Here is a 22,264-nt window from a genome sequence, read left to right on the forward strand (position 1 = left end):
GGTTTTCTCACCCTCCACCCCCCCACACAAATTCACTCTCCTGCTGGTGATAGCCCATCCAAAGTGACAACTCTTTACACAATGTGCATGATAATGAAGTTAGGCCATTTCCTGCACAAATCCAGGTTCTCTCACTCCCTCACCCCCCTCCAAAAACCCACCCCCATACACACACAGACTCACTCTCCTGCTGGTAATAGCTCGTCCAAACTGACCACTCTCCAAGTTTAAATCCAAGTTAAACCAGAACATCTGGGGGGAGGGGGGGGGGGGGAAAAAACAAGAGGAAATAGGCTACCTTGCATAATGACTTAGCCACTCCCAGTCTCTATTTAAGCCTAAATTAATAGTATCCAATTTGCAAATGAATTCCAATTCAGCAGTTTCTCGCTGGAGTCTGGATTTGAAGTTTTTTTGTTTTAAGATAGCGACCTTCATGTCTGTGATTGCGTGACCAGAGAGATTGAAGTGTTCTCCGACTGGTTTATGAATGTTATAATTCTTGACATCTGATTTGTGTCCATTTATTCTTTTACGTAGAGACTGTCCAGTTTGACCAATGTACATGGCAGAGGGGCATTGCTGGCACATGATGGCATATATCAGATTGGTGGATGTGCAGGTGAACGAGCCTCTGATAGTGTGGCTGATGTTATTAGGCCCTGTGATGGTGTCCCCTGAATAGATATGTGGGCACAATTGGCAACGGGCTTTGTTGCAAGGATAAGTTCCTGGGTTAGTGGTTCTGTTGTGTGGTATGTGGTTGTTGGGGTGGGAGGAGGTATTGTTTCATATTCTCTGTGTATATATAAAGTCTGCTGCAGTTTCCACGGTATACATCCGATGCAGTGAGCTGTAGCTCACGAAAGCTCATGCTCAAATAAATTGGTTAGTCTCTAAGGTGCCACAAGTCCTCCTGTTCTTTTTGCGGATACAGACTAACACGGCTGCTCCTCTGAAACCTGTCATTAAGGAAGCTGTGACATCATTCCAATCAGCTAGTCTAGCAGAAGGCTGGCAGGCAGCCAGCATCACACAGCGCCAAGGTGACCCTGGGAATTCCAGCCCTGGCAGTGGGCCCAGGCGGGTGGAGCAGAGAAACCTCGTGTACCAAGCTGGGTTTAACGGTTGAAGTTTATTCATTTCCAGAGCCCGTGAGCGCTAAGAACTGGTTACATGAGGGGACGGTGCAGCAGCATACGCACGTACCGACGGACCCAAAGCTCCTCCGTGCACTCACCCACTAGCCAGGGGGGTACTCAGCTCCCAGCCCCCGCACGGCCGTAAAAGCTGCACTGATGTGACCCCCACAGCCCCTGGGGGAGAGGTCTGACACCAGCAGCTGGTGTGACGGGGTTTGAACTCACCCCACTGCAGGCATCTGTAGTGTTCAGAGCGGGAGCCCCAGGGGCTCCCTTTGCCCTCTGTCATGAACCCTTCATCCAGAGACAGGAGCTAGAGGCACGGCCCAATCGCCTGGCCAGGAGCCCAAACCCTCAGCACCAAGCAGGGCAGAACAGCTGGGTTTCTCTTGTTGATCAGTTAGTCTGAGCTGGGCGGGGTTACAATGCCACTCCCAGCATCAGTGCAGGGCCAGTCCCTGAATCCTTGCCACTCAAATCCCACCTGGAGAGAGGTGTTCCTCCCCACAGAGCCCGCCCCGGGGGGTTTGCCAGGGGCTGAGCGGATCAGGAGCCATGAGCTCCCTGGCCAGGTTGGGGCTGTTAGGACAAGGAGCTGCTGGGGTGGGTGTTGGGAGAGTTTTCACTGGTGAGTGTAATGTGTACAATCAGGCCCAGCCCCGACACCTCAGTCACCCCCCGCCCCAGGAGAAAGGCAGCTCGCAGATGCACCAGGAGGGCAGGGAGGAGGAAGGGCAGCCTGAGATCCAGGCAGGAGCGAATACACACGCGCACACAGTTATGCCAAGGTTCCCCCTCAGCAGGGCAGCAGAGCGAGTGGTTTCATGAGCTGGAACCCAGCGATCCAAGGCTGTGACAGGGAAGGGGAGTGCCCCAGTGCTCCGGGGCGCTCTGCTGGGGTCTGCTGCACACACAGGCTAGCACGTCCCTGCCCAGAAGGGGCTCGGAGAAGAGACTCAGCAACGGGCTGGGGAGGGGGGGCTGTGCAATGAACACCAGTCTCTGTGGGGGTGGGGGGTTCCCCTAGGAGAGGAGGCGGCCGTGCAGCTCACACAGCTGCTCCGGCGTCAGGACGAGCTTGTGCACTTGGCCATGCCCAGGCTGGCACGGGAAGGTCACTTTGCCAATGTACACAGTGTCTTCCTTCTTCTCCTCTTTGGCCTGGAAGAGCAAGGCGGAGGGTCAGGGGCAGCAGGACTCAGGCTGATAAAAGCCCCCCAAGCCCCCCATTACCAAGTGCCAGGAGGGTAACACTGTGTTATCTCCTAGGGGCCAGCTCCAGAGGGTGTTGCCCGAGGGGGTTTCACACACCCCTGGGCCCGGTTGCCTTTCCTCCCTGGCAGGGACCGTTGTCAGCAGGCCCGTGGAGCTCCATTCAGCCCAGAGCCACGCTGCATGGGGATGGCGTGTGCTACCCCCCAGGAACAGCGACTAGCTCCCGAGGGCTGCAGGTGCTAGGACCTGCAGCCCCCAGACTGCTAATCCGAATCCTCCAGATCCTGGCAGGGGAGCTCGTGTGCGCAGGCCATGGGAACTCAGCACAGACCCTACTGGGGCTTGCTGAGGACACCAGCCAGGCCACCTGCTCCCTCGGCTCCTGCATCCCGGTGCTGTGGGTAACGCTCCCAGGAGAGCCGCGTCTCACCTTGAGGAAGGCCAAGGATGGGAAGGTGGCGAAGTCGGTGAGGACATTGGCCCCGGGGTGCTGCAGAACCGTTTCCCTCATTACTTCATCCTGCAAGGGAGGAAAGGGGAGCAGGGCAGCATCATCCCTCCAGATGTGCACCCTGCAGGGCACCCAGCACCCCCGGCCGCAGGTGTGGGGTGGGGAGCTCCCTGCCTCTCCTGCCAGGGTCTCCAGCTGGCAAGAGCAGCTCCCCACATCACCCAGGAAGGGTTCGAGGACGGGGATGGCTAACCCTGCCTCGCCCAGGGTAAATTACAAGATGTCTAAGCGGCTCCATAGGTGGTGTTCCCTTCTCCCCCCGTCCCCCCCGCGACTCCCGAGTATGCAGCACGCCCAAGGCAGAGCATGCACAGAGCACATGGACATTTTCGGGGGGGGGGGGGAGTGTGGGAGTGGGGAAGACTTGGCTATCTGGGGTTGCAGCCATTTTATTCACAGGTCAAAGGAAATATTTCTTCACATCAAAAAAGCATCACGTGTAACAGTCTCCCCTTGGATAGCAGGGGCTGTGGGTCGGGAGTGAGGGGCACCGGCAGGGCTGGGCGGGAGCCCAGGGCTGGGCTAGCAGGGGCTGCGGGTCAGGAGTGAGGGGCACCGGCAGAGCTGGGGGGGGAAGGGCTGGGCTAGCAGGGGCTGCGGGTCGGGAGTGAGGGGCACCGGCAGGGCTGGGGGGAGCCCAGGGCTGGGCTAGCAGGGGCTGTGGGTCAGGAGTGAGGGGCACCGTCAGGGCTGGGGGGAGCCCAAGGCTGGGCTAGCAGGGGCTGCGGGTCAGGAGTGAGGGGCACCGGCAGGGCTGTGGGGGAGCCCAGGGCCGGGAGTGAGGGGCACGGGCAGAGCTGGGGGGGGAAGGGCTGGGCTAGCAGGGGCTGCGGGTCGGGAGTGAGGGGCACCGGCAGAGCTGGGGGGGTGAAGGGCTGGGCTAGCGGGGGCTGCAGGTCGGGAGTGAGGGGCACCGGCAGGGCTGGGGGGAGCCCAGGGCCGGGCTAGCAGGGGCTGTGGGTCAGGAGTGAGGGGCACCGGCAGGGCTGGGGGAGGGGGCCCAGGGCCGGGCTAGCAGGGGCTGTGGTTCGGGAGTGAGGGGCACCGGCAGGGCTGTGGGGGGAGCCCAGGGCTGGGCTAGCGGAGGCTGCGGGTCGGGAGCGAGGGGCACCGGCAGGGCTGGGGGGAGGGGCAGGGCTGGGCTAGCGGGGGCTGCAGGTCGGGAGTGAGGGGCACCGGCAGAGCTAGGGGGGAGCCCAGGGCCGGGCTAACAGGGGCTGTGGGTCGGGAGTGAGGGGCACCGGCAGGGCTGGGGGGGAGCCCAGGGCTGGGCTAGTGGGGGCTGCGGGTCGGGAGTGAGGGGCACCGGCAGGGCTGGGGGGAGGGGCAGGGCTGGGCTAGCGGGGGCTGCAGGTCGGGAGTGAGGGGCACCGGCAGGGCTGGGGGGAGGGGCAGGGCTGGGCTAGCAGGGGCTGCGGGTCGGGAGTGAGGGGCACCGGCAGGGCTGCGGGGGAGCCCAGGGCCGGGCTAGCGGGGGCTGCGGGTCAGGAGTGAGGGGCACCGGCAGGGCTGGGGGGGAGCCCAGGGCCGGGAGTGAGGGGCACGGGCAGAGCTGGGGCGGGGGAAGGGCTGGGCTACCAGGGGCTGCAGGTCGGGAGTGAGGGGCACCGGCAGAGCTGTGGGGGGAGCCCAGGGCCGGGCTAGCGGGGGCTGCAGGTCGGGAGTGAGGGGCACCGGCAGAGCTGTGGGGGGAGCCCAGGGCCGGGAGTGAGGGGCACCGGCAGAGCTGTGGGGGGAGCCCAGGGCCGGGCTAGCAGGGGCTGTGGGTCGGGAGTGAGGGGCACCGGCAGAGCTGTGGGGGGAGCCCAGGGCCGGGCTAGCGGGGGCTGCGGGTCGGGAGTGAGGGGCACCGGCAGGGCTGTGGGGGGAGCCCAGGGCCGGGCTAGCGGGGGCTGCAGGTCGGGAGTGAGGGGCACCGGCAGGGCTGTGGGGAGCCCAGGGCCGGGCTAGCGGGGGCTGCGGGTCGGGAGTGAGGGGCACCGGCAGGGCTGGGGGGAGCCCAGGGCCGGGCTAGCGGGGGCTGCGGGTCGGGAGTGAGGGGCACCGGCAGGGCTGCGGGGGAGCCCAGGGCCGGGCTAGCGGGGGCTGCGGGTCGGGAGTGAGGGGCACCGGCAGGGCTGTGGGGGGAGCCCAGGGCCGGGCTAGCGGGGGCTGCGGGTCGGGAGTGAGGGGCACCGGCAGGGCTGGGGGGAGGGGCAGGGCTGGGCTAGCAGGGGCTGCGGGTCGGGAGTGAGGGGCACCGGCAGGGCTGCGGGGGAGCCCAGGGCCGGGCTAGCGGGGGCTGCGGGTCAGGAGTGAGGGGCACCGGCAGGGCTGGGGGGGAGCCCAGGGCCGGGAGTGAGGGGCACGGGCAGAGCTGGGGCGGGGGAAGGGCTGGGCTACCAGGGGCTGTGGGTCGGGAGTGAGGGGCACCGGCAGAGCTGTGGGGGGAGCCCAGGGCCGGGCTAGCGGGGGCTGCAGGTCGGGAGTGAGGGGCACTGGCAAGGCTGTGGGGGGAGCCCAGGGCCGGGCTAGCGGGGGCTGCAGGTCGGGAGTGAGGGGCACCGGCAGGGCTGTTGGGGGAGCCCAGGGCCGGGCTAGCGGGGGCTGCGGGTCGGGAGTGAGGGGCACCGGCAGTGCAATGAGGGAGATGCATAGGAGCGCCGCCAGCCCACGGCAGACTCTCAGCTGTGCCTTGCTCTCCTGGAGCACTGGCCGCTCCCGGCTTGTGGCCTGTCCGGGCCCTGCTGCCCGCTCGCGGCCTCGGCGCCAGACGGGGCTGTGGGGCGTTTGCAGAGACACTGATGGATCACGGGCAGCTGCTGCATTTACCTTCAGCTTGTCGATGGTGCCGCTCAGGGATTTCAGGCGGGCTGTCTGCTCCAGCAGCTGAGCGGCCGGGCTTCCTGCTGGGGGAAGAAGAGACCTGGTAGGGGGAGTTCCCTGCAGGAGCGTGACTTCCCCGGAGAGAGGGTGCCGAGTCCCAGCTGGGCGAGGGGGAGGAACTGCCCCGAGCGGGGTCTGACAGTGACCTTGGCTAGGAGCATCAGCCCCAAGCACCCTACAAGCTGTACAGCCAGGAATCCCATCACCCAGCACTGATATGCAGCCACCTCTGACTGGGGCACAGCAGCTGTTCAGCTGAGATGGGACAGCATTGAAGAATCCTGGATCCAGGTTATCGAATGAGAAACACAACACTGCAGGGAAGTTCCCGTCCCAGAGGCCCATTGAAAGCAGGAGAAATAGGGAGACTAAGCCCCTGTTCCCCCGTCCTCCAGGAGGGGCCAGCATAGGAGAGGCCAGAGCGCAAATGAACAGCCCAGTGTGTGCAATGGGCAGCTCTGGGGGTCAGCAGGACCCTCTCACACAGCTCCCAGATCCCTAGGCAAGGGTGACAGCGTGGCCTGGTCCTTCAGCCCACGGGGAGCTGAGCTCCTGCCACATAAACCAACGCTGCCCATCGAACAGCGGGGCGGGCGGGGGCTGAGCAGGGTCTTGGGGGTGTTCATGAGGCCGTTCTGGGCCCTTCAGAAGGAAAACTGGTGAGGAGAACACCCCACCACTCAGGCGTGGTACCTGGCTCTGCCCACAGGGCGTACACTGCCAGTGAGCACAGGGGAGGCCGGGGGCGCCCAAAACTCACTGGGAGGATTCACTTGGGGGACACCTTTCGCAAGGGGAGGCAGGAAATGGCCAGCCCCCCACTAGGTGCACAGGGCACTTTGGTGACCTGCACAGCCAAGCACCCCCGGCAGGTTCTGGGGGCCCTGAATTCCTCGCGCGTCCGGCTCCCGACCGCGGGGTCTCAGAGTTCTGTCCCCTGGATACTGAGCGCAGATACACCACAGCGAGGGGCCCGAGTCGGCAGCTGCAACCACGCAGCACCAGTCATCTCCAGAGCAAATAAAACCTTTACAGGGGCTAAAGTAACAAGCAAAAATCTCCAGCCTGCTCCCCTGGACGTTCAGCGTCTGCTTCGCCTGCTCCCCAGCGCTGCCTCCCCTCGGGGAGCCGTCGGACACAGCGAGGCGTGGGGGTTACGGACCACAGCATGACCAGAGAGGGGCTTTGTAAATACCACAATGGGACAGCCTGGGCTACACCCCAGAGACAGCAGCCACCTCCAGGAGAGGACAGAAGTCCCTGGCTGGTTAGCGTGACCTCCGAACTCACAGTTCTGCCCTGGGCATGGGCCGCGAGAAGAGCATGCCCGCGGGCCCTGCCCACAACCCGTCCGAGAAGGGCCCACCCGGCCTCTGCTGGCTCAGCCCTGGCGCTGACACGGTTACCTCCGGTAAGTTCGCTAGCAGGCCTGGGCCGAGCTGCCCCCTTGGGTCCCAGCTGACTCCGCTGACCTGCCTCCCCGGGGCACCTGCGCCAAGGAGTTGTGTGGGCAGGACGTACCCAAGCTCCTGCGTGTGACGTCCACCACCTTGGCGTTGGCACTCATCTGGTAGAGGGTCTGCAGCAGCTGGCTCGTCTTCCTGTACAGGGTGCCGGAGGCCACCTCCTCTCCCTGCCGATCTTCGGGGAGCGAGAGCTTTGGGACGTGCAGAGGGGGGAGCGCTGCCAGCTCCGTCTTCATCTGGGCTCCCTGAGCACGAAGCAACACGAGAGTGTAACCCACAGCTCCGCCCCGGGCCTGGCCCATTCTCCAATCGGCACCTCGCCCCTGGGCCAGCCACAGGAGAACCAGGCAAACAGGAAGCCAGAGCTCCTTCCCAGGGATACCCAGCCACCAGCCAAGCCATGCAGTTCCCCTCGTCTGGGGGCGTCAAGACCCCCCCTGCCACTCACCCCAGTGCAAACTGCATGAGCCCAGGGGAGCAGGGACCCAGACTCACACCCTGAGAACCTGCTCTCCGTTCCACACACCAGCAATTCAAGCAAAGGAGAACAGGAGCTGGCCTCCCAGAACAGAGCCCGGGGCCCTGGAGCGGGGGACTGCTGGCCTGGTGTCGTCTCCGTGCTGAATGGCACAGAGGAAGGAGGGATCCCTCCCCCAATGCCCAGCACTGTACCCTGGAAGCTGGTGGTGCGGGGGAGGGGAAGGAGGGGAAGGATAAGGAACAGCAGCCTGAGGCATGGGAACCCCTGGCATTTTATCCTTGCGAGTGGGTCTGCAAATGCCCCTCGTAGAGCAGAGGGGTCTGATGTTAGCTATTTGCTTCAGTAATGCCCTACAGCAGGGAGGTCCACAGGTTAACGGCACATTTCCTTTGCATTCCATCGATGGCCCTTTGCTCCTATAAACAGGATTCTGGTCAGCCAGTCTCCTCTAGATTCTCACCATAGCTCCAGACTAAAGTATCCCAGCTCCAATCCATCTGGAATCCCCTTCCTCTGACCAGGCATACTGCCCTTGTCTGCTTCCCCCCAGGAGGGACCGGCTGGAGAGCAATGGGTGATTCCCGTAGCCAGTCGGGGCGTGTGCAGCCCAGGCTTGGCCAGATGAATGCCTGGAGGGCCCAGTGGTGCAAACCCCAAGAGATGCCCACACAGAGAGGCCCTCACCTTAAGCCGGTTGTTCTCAGTTTTGAGGTGCTCAATGGCCAGCCGCATGGCATCGATCTGTTGGAGGAGAAGAGGCGAGTCCTTCACCTGGACAGGCCCTGAGCCACCCACCATCACCTGGCCAGCGCCGACACCTGCAAACGGGGAGAGAACATCAATGGTCAAAGGAGACTAAGGAGCTGGCCAGCGGGGGTCCGAGCATCCAGGCGGGTTTGCTGCAGCCGACGTGGTCTGTGCATGCAGGGGTCAGGCTGAGATGGGAAGGAAGAGATGAATGTGTCCGTGCCAAGGAGCAACGACCCATCCATACGCCCCTCGCTGGGGCACAGAGCCATCACAGTCACGCAGCTGGAGCTGGAGAGCCCTGTGGCAGGGCTCTGGAGTCAAACCCATGCAAATACCTAGCAAGCAAAGGGGCCCAGCACCCTGACAACACCTGTCAGGGGCCACACGCCCCAGGCCAGGATCCCACGCCTGCAGAACTGCCTCTTGTCTCTGCAGCAGAGGCTGCTCCGGCCCATTCCCAGGACAGCCTGGCACTGAGCTGGAATGGGGATGCAGCCCTGCATTGCCCCGGTGGAACCAGCTCTGGGCACCTTTGTGGATCCATCTCCCCTCTGTTCCCCAGCTGGTTCCTGCCCCTCTTGGTCACTGGGTGAGCTGCCACGTGGCTTCCTTGCAGTTAGAACAACAGCACCGGAGTAGGATGCACGTCGGATTCCCAAAGCCTCAGAACCCCCTTCTCACATGCACTGGGCCTGCCCTCCTGGGGCCTACAGAGGCTAGGAGAGCTGGCAGGCTGGAGCAGGATACTGTACCTCTCTGCTGTTCCTCTGTAGTGCCGGGAGGGGAGGAAAGCACAGGAGAGACAAGAAGAAGCAGAATTAAAAGCTGAGGAGCAAGGCTCGAATGCAGCTCTGGCCAGAGAAGCCATTGTAAAAAGGGCACCGTCTTGCCCTGCAGATCTGCTCCCTACGCACATTCACACCCAGTCTGCTGCCTCTTACTCCAGGAGCCCTCACGGGGCCACATGGCCTTGGAGAAGGAGCTGGATTCCATCCTGGCTCCCGCACTGCCTGCTGCAGAACCCGCACGGGGGCGCAGGACCGGAGAGCCCGCCTGAGTCAGCAGAGCAGGAAGTTTCCAAAACAACACAGTTCATCACTGGAGCAAATCTGGCAGGACAAACCCGCAGACCAAGATGCCATTCCTGGAGCGGCTGCATCTTGGGATGGATCCTGAGACCTGCTGACACCTCCCACCGCCTCCACTGGGCTCAGCACGCTCCGGATCGGCCTGCAGAGAGCACGAGGCAGCCAGACGGCTGTGTGAACCACAGGCAGAGAAGGAAAGATGCCAGAGCGCCAGCAATTCAAGAGAACAGAGCCTTGAGCGCAAGGAAGTGGGACACAGGACGCTCCTTTCCCAGCTCTGCCACTGACTCACTCTGGGGCCTTGGAAAAGTCCCTTTGCTGTCCTGTACCACGGCTGCCCTGCTGCAAACCGGGGACCCCCGTCTGTGGCCGCCGCGCGGCAAGCGCCGACCAGCGGGGATGGGGCAGCGTTCTGAAGACGACAAGGGCTCCTGCTGCAACGCGCACAGCCAAGCGGTACCTGTGCAGTGCGGCATCACCACCTTTCCCACTCTCACCGACACGCAGCACAGACCCACACTCACTGCAGCTCGGGAAGGAAACAGGCTACAATCCAGGGATCAGACCAGCTACCGCCAGCAACCCACCAGCCAGAGGCACGTCGCTGACCATCACCCCGAGGGCGGCGGGCCAGGAGGGCACCAGGGGCCAGTAGCATGCTCCACGTCCATGCTAGCACACAGCTGAAGGTGTCAGCACTGGACATTACCCCTCCGTATAAACGCCAGCGGGATCAGTTCAGACCCGCTAACCAATCACCTCTGGGCTCCAAGGAGCACCTGCTGCTGGACAGTCCCAGGAGCCTCAGGTCTGGGCCACTGTTGTGAAACGCAGGCAGCTGAGAACAACGGTGCCCTGGGAATCCCATGGCTCAGACCCCAGCTAGAGCCTGCAGGGAACAGGCCCTTTAAGGGCCCTTGCTAGGCCCTGCCGCACGCCTGCACTCAGCCTGGGCGGCCTGCCCCCTGCAGCTCACGCTGAGTGGAGAACTCCGGCCGTGTGCGCGGAGGGTCCAGCTAACCCCGCCTCCTGCCATGGCTGGAGAGGGCCCTAGCCAGGAGGGAGTGATTGCAGCTGCTGTGCTCCGCTGCCGGCAGGGAAGGAGACCACGGGGAACCGCAGCCTCCCTCGGGAGCAACGGAGGCCGGACGCAAGCCAGGCCTGTGCTCCTACACGGGGCGCTGCTGGGATAGCGCCGAGAGACAGAACAAGGGGCTGGGTGAGGCTCTTGGGCATCCACAGCGGGAAGCTGCCACCCCAGCCGTGGGCGCAAAGGGGAAGGAGGCAGCGATTGTGTGGCGGAGCAGAGGGAATTCCAGAGCCTACCAGAGGCCTTTCCTCTCCAGCTGTCTGCTCACTGGGGTGCAGGTCAGAATACCACGGACTGGCTCTGAAATCACCAGCCAATCGTCGTACCCACATGGCCCAGAGCCCTGCAGCGTTCCCTCCCCCTAGGCAGCTGCAGCCCGCTGGAGAGGTATTCCCTTGGCTGGCTGCCCTTGCAGTGACCTAGGAGCTGGGGGGGGCAAGTGCAGGGAGGCAGAGAGGTCAGGGTGAAGGGAGGCAGTGCCGGGCCATCACACATCACTCGGCTCATCCACTGATGCCTGGCCATCTAGTTCGGGGCCTTCCAGCCTGCGGGCCAGCTGAGCCACCACGTGCACGACTGCCTCCAGATGTCTGAGGTGGCAGCCTGGTGCTCCCAGAACCGAGTGAGCTGCAAGGCCCCTGCCCCTTCCCTTCCTCAGGTCTAGAGCTCATTTCACGGGGCTCACACCAGGACCCGTCCACCCAACACTGCTCTGCCTCTTGTAGGGACACAGTGCGGCAGACTGAGTTCCCTCGGGGTTCCACTCCCCATCCTCTGGGCCTTTTCCCCGGGTTTCCTTTCCAGCGTCTGGGCAGCAAGGCTGAGGCAGCCCCCAGATGCTAGGGCGGGGGCATGGGCGGATCACGCACCTCCTGCAATGCCCGAGACGATGGACGCGATTCCAGACGCAGGGGATCCACGAAGCCCCTCGATGGTGCGCTTGGACTGGTTGTTCAAGCGCTGCTTTAGCTCCATCTTTTCCGACTCCAGCTGGTCAATGTCAGCCTGAAGAGCATCCATGGTCTCCTCAAACTCCCTGCAGGGGGAGAGAGCAAGCCACCAGCCCAGTGAGAAACGTTGGACGAAACACAGCTCAGCTGGCAGAGTTCACAGCCTTGACCCAGCAGGCTTTGCAGGATCTCATCAGGTTTGGTAACTTCCAGCACCCTCCCCCAACCATACGCTCCCCAGCCAGCTCAGGGCTTCTCACTCAAGAGAGGGAGGCCTCCACCCATTTCCCTGGGAGGCTGGTCTGGTCTGCAGGCAACGATCTCACGTGCAGGAAGCGTTGCCGGACAATCAGCCCTTCATCCCTTTTGCTTTCTCCTGGTTCTAGCTCTATCAGGCTGACCCACTGCTGTCTCCCTGGGAGTTCACGGCGCTCCAGCACCCGTAGTCCGGACACAGCTACGCTGTTACCTGGGTCTGGCAATGGTGCGAAATACAAACGTCCTGCACCACACACAAAGCAGCCAGAATGCAGCCTATTCTGAGATGCAATCTCTCTGCCCTGCCCAAACCTGCCTCACATCAGCCACTAGCTGCCCCAGGATAACGGCTGTGCCTAGCCACCCCTGAGCTCCAGAACGGCCCTGGAAAAAATGGCAAGCTGCTAACACTGCTACCCCTTCTGCACAGGCTCCTCCCTTAGCAGGTGCTCTCCCCTGGCCTAGACCATCCCGAATCCCCTAGGAGGATGGGAAACCCACTCACTTCTCCTTCTTTTTGAGCAGAGCCTGGGTCTCGTCCAGCTTGGTTTGGATCTTCTCCACCCGGTCATCCGCGTCCTTAGACGAGCTGTCAAGCTTCTTCTCCAAGAGACTGAGGCGCACATTTGCTTCACTCAGCTCCTCGCCCTGGAGCAGCAGGGGAGAAAGCGAAGTGCTCCAGGCCCCTGAGGGTGGACAGCATGTTCCGGGGCCCTGGAGCGCCCGCCCCCAGTTGCAACCAATAGCCAGCACACGCCACCATGTCCTGACTGGCTCCGGGGATCAGGTCAGGCGAACACCAACCAGCTACCTGAGGCGAGGACTGGCGCGTCCCTTATGGTTGATGCCACAGGCCACTGCTACAAGGGACGCTTGCGTCTCCCCCGGGGAAACCGATCCAAAGGGCTAACAGGCCCCAGGCAGCGCTACAGGAAGTGGGAGCAACCCAGGCAGGCAGCGGCCTACTGCCCAGGTGAAGTGCACTCCCCAAGGCTGCAGGGTTCTGCACCGGCCAACAGGAAAGGCAGATTAGGGAACAGACCACGGATGAGCTCACCTTGATTTTGAGCGATTTCTTCAGCTCTTTGATGACAGTCTCTCTGTCTTCCAGCTTCAGTCCCAGGCCCTCGGCATCTGTGATCTCGGCCCTGAGTGCGGCTGCCCTCAGATTGACAGGAGGAGGGGGCTGCAGGGACAAGGGAGGGGGTTGGTCGAATATCGCCAGCTGATGTATTCCAGTGCTTGCTCATGGTGAAAACCGGGCAGGACGCTGCTGAGGGAATGCCCCCCAAATCTGCACGACAGGCAACTGCCCGGCTCCCCGAGTCCCTGACAATCCAGGGAGGGCTGGTCTTGCTGGCCGGGAAGGTGATGGAGCTAAGACACACCTACTGGTCTGTAAGCATCTGCCGAGCTGCACAGACAGCAGAGTGGGCTTCTGATGCAAGGTGCTGGCCCCTCACCCTGCGAACAGCGTCAAAGGAGAGAGCCCGCTCTGCCCAGAACACCCCCATCAAACCCAGCTACGAGGGGCTGTGCCCATCGGCATCTGCTGAGCGCGCTGCAGCGTGACCATCCGTGTCAGCACACGGCCTGCCGGAGATCAGGGTGGGCTTTCCATCTCCTCCCGCCATCCACAGGAAATCAGGGCCTCCCCTGGAGGAAGTGACAGCTCAGTTCAGCGGCCCTGGCCCAGCCCGAAGGTGCCCCCCAGCCGCGCCCCACCTTGGTCTGTGGCCGGTCGGCGTCATACTCTCCCTCCTGCATAGCAGTGGCCATCTTGTTCATGGTTGCAATGAGGACGTTACAGGACTGGCGCAGGCAGTCGTAGGGGTTGATGCCCTGGCTGCCGTAGATCTGCAGAGGATGGAGAGAGAGAATTACCCCGTTTCAAGGTGCCCTTTGCTAGGGCCCCACTGCCAGCAAGGCTTCCTGCACTCGCTCCACACCGCTGATCACCGGCCTTGTCGTGCAGTCAGCCCCTGTGGCCACGAGGAGGCTGCAGACCGAGGGGGTAGGTGAGTGGCAGGTCCCTACGCTTCAGCGTTAACAAGCTGTCACTCCACTCAGGCTCATCCCAAAGTCACCATGGGGCTGGAGTGAGATACAAGCTGCTCTGAGGCCAACAGGTATTCGTTCCCCATGGGCAGAGGGCTTAGGGAAGCTGAGAACAGGGTGCCCACCTGCTCGCTTGCTTTGAAGGCCAGATCTTCCAGCTTGACGGCCAGGAGCCCTTCGTTCTCCGTCAGCGGGGCGATCATCTGGGCCCCCGCGGCAGCCACCTCCTGCAACACCGCCACCACCCAGGTCAGGTGCTTGCGGCAGTCCAGCAGCGTGTCCGACACCTGGGGTCAGGCAGACAGAGGGCGATTACGGGACTCGCCCCAACGGTAAGAGACCGCGGAGGGCCGTTCAGTTAACGTCTTTGGGAGCATCGTTAGGGAGAAGATCCTGGGCAACAGGAAGGAAGGACAGCCCAGGAAGTGAACAGGGCGGGGGAGTCTTGTCACCACCTGAGCCCAAGGTTCCTGCTCTCTGCACTTGCCCTACTGGTTCCCTCAGTCCTTCCTGCTGGCGCGGCTTCCCCAGGCTGTGTGCAGTCCCTGCTGTGACACGGGCCATGTGGGCTCAGGTTCCTTTCATAGAATCGTCGAATATCGGGGTTGGAAGGGACCTCAGGAGGTCACCTAGTCCAACCCCCTGTTCAAAGCAGGACAAATCCCCAATTTTTGCCCCAGATCCCTAAATGGCCCCCTCAAGGATTGAACTCACAACCCTGGGTTTAGCAGGCCAATGCTCACACCACTGAGCTATCCTTCGCCCCCCATTTACCCAGGGAAGTTCTGTTACCCAGACCACATTACAGATGGCAGCTCAAGGCCGTGGCTCAGTCAGGAAGAAGCAGCCAGGGCTCTCCTAGCTCGGTCTTATGCTCTACTCACTAGGCCGTGTGCCTCCTGGCCATGCGTTCCTCCTCTCAAAGCAAGGACTCTGCCCGCAAGGTGACTGCAGTGTCTGTGTCCCACTCCCACCTCAGCCAGCTCCTCCCACTCCCGATCCATTCCCCGCTAGCTGTTCTCTCTAGCGCTGCTCTGATCGGTCACGCGTCCCAGCCCATTCAGGAAAAGGGCCAGGGCAAGTCACTGCACGGCCATGTTTTTATGCAGGGCCCAGGTACACGTGTAACACAACCCGAAAGGCAGAAGAGACCCGCAGCAGCGAACGCCAGCAGTCCCAGCCAGGCAAACAAAGGCACACGCTGGCTCGCCCACAATGCACTGATTGCACCAGCTCTCCCCCACTGCGCACTCTGCCTCTGCTCTCCCCAAGGGAGCATTCAGGCCAGGCAGGCGACAGCATCCTTAGCACCAGACTAGTACTAAAAACCCGTCACGGGGCGGGGGGAGAGAGTCACATGGAGGGGGCCGGGTGAGATGAGGTGAGGGAGGGAGAGAAAATGGCATCTGGTGTGCAGGACTATAATGGAGCTGATTAAAGTGGGAGCCTCCCCTTCACCAGAACCCAAACGATCCTCCCCCTCCAGCCCACAGCTGCCTCCCTCTGAGCAGCCTCCTTCCCCTCACCCCAGTGCAGCACTGCCTGCTGGCATGTGTATCCTCTGCAGGCTGCACCACCCAGCAGGAGGGTGGCTGCAATGTTCAGCAGTTCATGGCCATCTGCGGTGCCCCTGTGGCTCCTGGCAAGCTGCCGGTGCAGCCCTGGCGGGGCAGCATTCGGCTGCCCCGTCCTACAGGAACTTCCCCCTGGGGCTGTTCGGCCCTGGCTAGCCCCACCTGCTGTCCGAAGCCAAGTGCTGCAGGTATCCCAGGTGCGTCTGTTCCGGGCATGCGGCGTCTAATCTTCTTGCAGAACTGGCGGATGTCGCTGCAGGAGGTCTCCAGGCCCTTGAGGAGGATGGCGAGGTCGGACGCCTCCTGCCCTGTCTGCCAGGCGCATGGAAGGGAGGAAGGGAGGGGGAGAGAAAGCTCAACACCTGAGATGCCGAGGGTCAGAGCATCAGCTGGCTCACGGTGGCGTAGCCACTAGCTTCAATGGAGCAACGCCACCGTACGCCAGCCGCGGTGCTGGCCCCGAATGCAGAGGGGAAGAAGGGTGGCAGGAAGTCACCTGCTCACCTGCAGGAAGGACCGCAATCGACCCACTTCCACGCCCATGCAGTCCAAGGCACTCTGGGTGAACTGTGGGACAAGCACAAGCGCCGTTAGTACAGGGCAAAGCAGACTAAGCGAGACGACCTTGCCTGGGGACAGAGCGGGGCTGAGCTCCCTGGGATTACAGGCTGCCAGAGCTCGGAGATTCTGGCTGCCCAGGAGTCTGGGCTGCTTTGCTCTAGGGGTGTTATGTTGTGAGGCACCAGGACACAGGTGCTCTCTGAAGGGAGGCCCGACAGCGCCGACTGCTCCTCTGCAGGTACCGGGCTCAGCGCCGTGTGTTCTCAACTCCTCTTCCCTGCTCTTTACTCACCAGCCCATTGGCAGGACCCATCCCACAACATCTGTGTCCTCACCCTTCCCCCTGCACGCCCACTGGTGGGGGAGAAGTGGGACTCGGGGGGAGAAGCGGGCAGCTGGCAAGCCCACGCTAGCAGGGAACGAGGACGTGTTCCAAAGCTCTCATTAGGGAGGCAGCTGCAGCTCTTCCGGGCTGCAGCTCCACCTTGCCGGTCAGCCTGCCCGTGCAGTGAATCCTTCCCCAGGGGCCGCACGGCCACTACTCCACCTTAATGTGGTCCGCCAGCTGCATGGTGCAGTCTTCGGCTTGCTCCACCAGGTGGATGCTGTACAGGTGCTGGAAGGAGACGGAGAGAGGCGTTAGCACCCCCGGCGCAGCCCACGCAGAGCCACGTGCCTACAACCCGTTTCCTAGCAGAGAACGGCTGGTCAGGCTGGCGCCGGGGAGCAAACGTGGGCCTGCCCCATCTGCACTCGGCCTGCGGGCAGCTGGATGTGCCACAGACGATAACACCGATGCAGAAGCACGCTCAGAGGTTTGCCCTTTGGTAACGGCGATAGGAACCAGACTGGAGTTAATCCAGCAGAGCCACACGCCGTCCCCAACTCCTGCACCTGGCTTCATATGTTTGGGGAGAGGGAAGTGTGCTGGGCTAGGGGGTGGAGGACAGCAGATTGGCGGCAGTAGCACATGCTGAGGGGCTCTCTGGGATACCTGGAGTGGACAATCAATCAGATACCCCTTGGGAACGGGGCCTGATCCCATGGATTGAGCTGAGATTCTCCTGCTCCAGTATTCTCCTCTGTGTTTGGACAGGGGGCCTGGCGAGGCTGGGATTCCTGCCAAGCCTAGAGGGATTATGGGAAGTTCTGGCAGGCCTATAAAAATATAGCTCGGGCATGTAGGAATGAAATCAGGAGGGCCAAATCGCACCTGGAGCTGCAGCTAGCGAGAGATGTCAAGAGTAACAAGAAGGGTTTCTTCAGGTATGTTGGCAACAAGAAGAAAGCCAAGGAAAGTGTGGGCCCCTTACTGAATGAGGGAGGCAACCTAGTGACAGAGGATGTGGAAAAAGCTAATGTACTCAATGCTTTTTTTGCCTCTGTTTTCACTAACAAGGTCAGCTCCCAGACTGCTGCGCTGGGCATCACAAAATGGGGAAGAGATGGCCAGCCCTCTGTGGAGACAGAGGTGGTTAGGGACTATTTAGAAAAGCTGGACGTGCACAAGTCCATGGGGCCGGACGAGTTGCATCCGAGAGTGCTGAAGGAATTGGCGGCTGTGATTGCAGAGCCATTGGCCATTATCTTTGAAAACTCGTGGCGAACCGGGGAAGTCCCGGATGACTGGAAAAAGGCTAATGTAGTGCCAATCTTTAAAAAAGGGAAGAAGGAGGATCCTGGGAACTACAGGCCAGTCAGCCTCACCTCAGTCCCTGGAAAAGTCATGGAGCAGGTCCTCAAAGAATCAATCCTGAAGTACTTGCATGAGAGGAAAGTGATCAGGAACAGCCAGCATGGATTCACCAAGGGAAGGTCATGCCTGACTAATCTAATCGCCTTTTATCATGAGATTACTGGTTCTGTGGATGAAGGGAAAGCAGTGGATGTATTGTTTCTTGACTTTAGCAAAGCTTTTGACACGGTCTCCCACAGTATTCTTGTCAGCAAGTTAAAGAAGTATGGGCTGGATGAATGCACTATAAGGTGGGTAGAAAGCTGGCTAGATTGTCGGGCTCAACGGGTAGTGATCAATGGCTCCATGTCTAGTTGGCAGCCGGTGTCAAGTGGAGTGCCCCAGGGGTCGGTCCTGGGGCCGGTTTTGTTCAATATCTTCATAAATGATCTGGAGGATGGTGTGGATTGCACTCTCAGCAAATTTGCGGACGATACTAAACTGGGAGGAGTGGTAGATACGCTGGAGGGGAGGGATAGGATACAGAAGGACCTAGACAAATTGGAGGATTGGGCCAAAAGAAATCTGATGAGGTTCAATAAGGATAAGTGCAGGGTCCTGCACTTAGGATGGAAGAATCCAATGCACCGCTACAGACTAGGGACCGAATGGCTAGGCAGCAGTTCTGCGGAAAAGGACCTAGGGGTGACAGTGGACGAGAAGCTGGATATGAGTCAGCAGTGTGCCCTTGTGGCCAAGAAGGCCAATGGCATTTTGGGATGTATAAGTAGGGGCATAGCGAGCAGATCGAGGGACGTGATCGTCCCCCTCTATTCGACATTGGTGAGGCCTCATCTGGAGTACTGTGTCCAGTTTTGGGCCCCACACTACAAGAAGGATGTGGATAAATTGGAGAGAGTCCAGCGAAGGGCAACAAAAATGATTAGGGGTCTAGAACACATGACTTATGAGGAGAGGCTGAGGGAGCTGGGATTGTTTAGCCTGCAGAAGAGAAGAATGAGGGGGGATTTGATAGCTGCTTTCAACTACCTGAAAGGGGGTTCCAAAGAGGATGGCTCTAGACTGTTCTCAATGGTAGCAGATGACAGAACGAGGAGTAATGGTCTCAAGTTGCAGTGGGGGAGGTTTAGGTTGGATATTAGGAAAAACTTTTTCACTAAGAGGGTGGTGAAACACTGGAATGCGTTGCCTAGGGAGGTGGTGGAATCTCCTTCCTTGGAAGTTTTTAAGGTCAGGCTTGACAAAGCCCTGGCTGGGATGATTTAACTGGGAATTGGTCCTGCTTCGAGCAGGGGGTTGGACTAGATGACCTTCAGGGGTCCCTTCCAACCCTGATATTCTATGATTCTATGATTCTATTTCAGTCTCTGATGTGGGGACATGGCCCTGTGGGATAGCGGTGATGGCTTCTGCAGCCAGCGTCCTAGGACACCCAGATAAGGGATGCCGGCACAGGAATGGCTAGGCATCTCCCTTCTCTAGGGAGGGAATTCAGAGCACTGGAGAACAGGAGATCTCGTCATGGGCCAGCAGGGGAACCAGATCTCAGTGTTCAGGAGGCAGAGGGGAAAGAAGGAAAGGTGGTGACGGGAAGCTAGCTACTTAGCCCGCAGCCTGGGAGGGTTCCCTGAAAGCAGCAATGCCAGATGGGGCTCGGCAAACCTCAACCCCACTTCACTGCTCCCATCCTGCGCAGCTCAGATTGCCTTGCACCTGCCCTGGGGCCAGTGCCCGGAGCGCTAGAGGGGCACGGAGCCGGCACCTGCCTGCGGCACAGACCGCACCGCCTACCTGGTAGTACTTGATAGCTTTGGTGAGCGGCTCCACGTTGACCGTCTCATCCAGCTGGTCCTTGTGCAGCAGCTGAATCAGGAAGTCCAGCGAGCGCTCATGGACGCTCATCTCGGGGTAGAGCAGCCCCACCTTCTTGTAGACCTCAACGCTGCACTTGCTCAGGGCCCTGGCGCGAGGAGCAAATACCATCAGCTAGTCTGGGACAAGTGTCTGGTCTCTGCAGGGGCCCTGCAAACGCACGGGGGCTCTAGTTCTGGACGCCCCCACTTGGGCCCGACTGTCAGAGGCGCTGAACGGCCGCAGCTCGTCACAGCTAATGGGAGCTGCCGGTGCTCAGCATCCGTCCTAAGCCCAGGCCCCCAGCACAACCCAAGGAGGGAGGGCACTTCTGGTGACTGGGACCAGCAGCAGCACTAGACGCACGGGGCTCCGGGGAAGGGACCCCGCAAACAAAAGTCTATTCCAATCTCTGGGCTCGCTGTCGGGCTTTGAGCATGGACCCAGTGCCATTGGGTGGGGAGCAGCCCCTGCGGGGGCGCTGGGGAGGTTTCTCTGCGTTTCAGTGGCGCGCCTGGGGAGCTGCTGGTGGAAGGATTCTCCGTCTGGCCTCGGCAGCAGTAACGTGAACGTCTGAGCCCAAGCTGCAGCACTCAGTGCTCCTAGTGGCTGCTCACAATCCCATCAGACCTCTGGGAACGCCTTCCTGGAGACCAGAGCCCACCACACCCCTCCCTCGGCCGCTGTGTTCAGGACGAGGTGCCTCCCTGGCCCTCAGCCATTCTGGACGTGTGACGGGTTCCCCACCCTCTGCAGGAACGGGGCACCCTAGGTGCTCTCCTCGCAGAGCGCCGGGGATCCAAAGGCTGGGTGCACGGTGCAGGGCACCTGGGGTACTCACTGTTCGTATTTGTGCAGCGTCGCTTGCAGGAGGCTGAGCGAATACACCAGCCCCGCAGCAAAGCTCAGCTGCTCCCCTGGGGCACCCCGCAGGCCTGTGCGCTCAGCACAGGTTTCATTCAGCTCAAACTTCTCCTGGGCCTGTTTGCTGATCAGCTCAGCCTGTTCCAGAAGAGACAGAGCAGTCTCAGCCCCGGGCTACCCAGCACGGCGACACATCCCCCCTTCTGCTCCCCGCTGCCCAGCATCCCTGCCAAGGAGCTGTACTTGCTGGGACAGGCTCTCCAGCACCAGCTGACGGGCATTTCACTCAGTGCCATGGACCAGACCTGGGCAGGCACCAGCTTACGCAGCTTCAGCCACAGTCACTGCTGCCATTTTATCCGATTCAAGGGGTTTTCTTGTGTTTCCATCAGCTTCACTCCCCTGCAGCCTGCCCTCCGTACCCTCCCGCTTGCAGCCTCCCACCTTTTCACCCCGGTGATGGGGTGTGCGCCTCACACTAGGCCTGCAGGAGCTGAATTAGGCCAGTGGGCCCAATCAGCTGGTTAGGCTGCAAACAGGGGAGCTTTAGGCTGGAGGCAGCTCATCGGAGAGACACTCTCCTGCTAGAGACAGGCAGGGAGCAGCGGGGCTGCAGAGACGAGTTGCCTGACATTACTCCCTGGGCGGAGGGAGTTGAGAGGCCAGCAAACCCAGAGCAGTGGGGAGGGCCAGGAAGTATGAAAGCGGCTCAGGAAAAGGCAGCAAGGTGCAGGGAATGGACCTTGGCTGCTGTGTGGAGGTCCCTGAGCCCCTGGGCTCCCCTGCCAGCCACTGCGGGAGTGGCACTGGAAGGCAGTGAAGTGGGACTGCTTGAGACTGCAGGTGAGCGGGGAACCTTGATGCCCTCCCGCTGGAAAGGGAAGAGGATGCTGCTCCTGAGTGAGAGAGAGCGAGAGAAGCTGCAGAGGAGATACTGAGGGCATGTACCTGCTGGAAGGGCTGTCAGCCTTGGCAGACAGAGCTAATCCCCAGAACCACCAGGAGGCGGCGCCATCCAGCACTGAGTAGAGCAACCCATCACAGGCCCCCAGCCCCCATCCTTCTGGCAGACGACGCCCAGATGAGATGCCCTTCAGAGCCCAGCAGTGCTGCTCGGGTGGGCTAGAGGGGCTCACTGAAGTCCTGCGGGAGGGAGGGCCTAGCTCTGCCACACAGCACCACCCAGGGGCCAATGGAGTAGCCCTGAGCCCCTCAGCTCGCAGCACAGAAATAAGCTGAAGTGGGATGAAAACAAGCCGCTCGCTTTCTTCCTCTGCCGCTCCCTGCCCTAAACGTGTCAAAGGTGGAGGTGCGTGGTGCAGGCGGGGGGGTGTCCTTTGCTACCTTGCAGATGAGCCGGGGGATGAGCAGCAGCACCAGGATGCAATCGTGGTCCCCTCCGTGGCGCAGGAAGCTGTCAGGCATGAAGGAGGTGAGGAGGGAGACGTGCCGGTTGGCCTGCTGCACCTCCATCTGGCGCAGCTCCATCTCAATGGCCTGAAGGAGACAAAGGGAAAAATCAAACGGAGCCTGGAAGAAAGGACCAGGAGCCATGTGAGGCCGTCTCCCCAGGCCTCCAGCCTGCTCGCTGGCATTCCACGGGGGGCGCAGACGTGCCAGTCCGTGCAGTAGGTTAGAGTCCGAGCCACATTCCCGCCCCTGTCCCAGAGCCACATTCCCACGGCTGCTGGAGGGAAGGAGATTCCTTCTCACTGTCTATTAGCTATACTGCCTTGGTGCTCATGGTCCAGAGCAGGCCCCGAAGGGCAGGGTCCCTGTCCTGGGGAGGGCAAACGTCAGTCATCCTGGCTGTACCCTTGTTACCATTCCTTCCAGCCAGCGCA

The 22,264-nt window shown here is 61.3% G+C and overlaps 1 protein-coding gene across 3 annotated transcripts in view; it reads right to left on the reverse strand.

Moving 5' to 3' along the window:
- Positions 1-1,122: 1,122 nt before the first annotated feature.
- The window catches only part of DCTN1 (dynactin subunit 1), a 148,171-nt gene continuing 127,029 nt past the window's right edge, over positions 1,123-22,264 (reverse strand). For 2 of the 3 annotated variants that reach the window (XM_077816104.1, XM_077816102.1), the window contains exons 13-28: positions 21,765-21,917; positions 20,398-20,558; positions 19,497-19,665; positions 16,557-16,625; positions 15,953-16,015; positions 15,611-15,760; positions 14,000-14,161; positions 13,542-13,673; positions 12,874-13,002; positions 12,322-12,464; positions 11,478-11,644; positions 8,365-8,498; positions 7,255-7,444; positions 5,680-5,756; positions 2,788-2,877; positions 1,123-2,303 (exon numbers count right to left, since the gene is read on the reverse strand). In XM_077816104.1, the coding sequence (XP_077672230.1) occupies positions 2,166-2,303; positions 2,788-2,877; positions 5,680-5,756; positions 7,255-7,444; positions 8,365-8,498; positions 11,478-11,644; positions 12,322-12,464; positions 12,874-13,002; positions 13,542-13,673; positions 14,000-14,161; positions 15,611-15,760; positions 15,953-16,015; positions 16,557-16,625; positions 19,497-19,665; positions 20,398-20,558; positions 21,765-21,917 (2,127 nt within the window). In that variant the 3' untranslated portion in view covers positions 1,123-2,165. The remainder of the gene's footprint in view (positions 2,304-2,787; positions 2,878-5,679; positions 5,757-7,254; positions 7,445-8,364; positions 8,499-11,477; positions 11,645-12,321; positions 12,465-12,873; positions 13,003-13,541; positions 13,674-13,999; positions 14,162-15,610; positions 15,761-15,952; positions 16,016-16,556; positions 16,626-19,496; positions 19,666-20,397; positions 20,559-21,764; positions 21,918-22,264) is intronic. The other variant, XM_077816105.1, reaches the window with a different exon arrangement.

The sequence above is a fragment of the Eretmochelys imbricata genome, chromosome 4, assembly GCF_965152235.1.
Source record: "Eretmochelys imbricata isolate rEreImb1 chromosome 4, rEreImb1.hap1, whole genome shotgun sequence".
NCBI lineage: Eukaryota > Metazoa > Chordata > Testudines > Cheloniidae > Eretmochelys > Eretmochelys imbricata.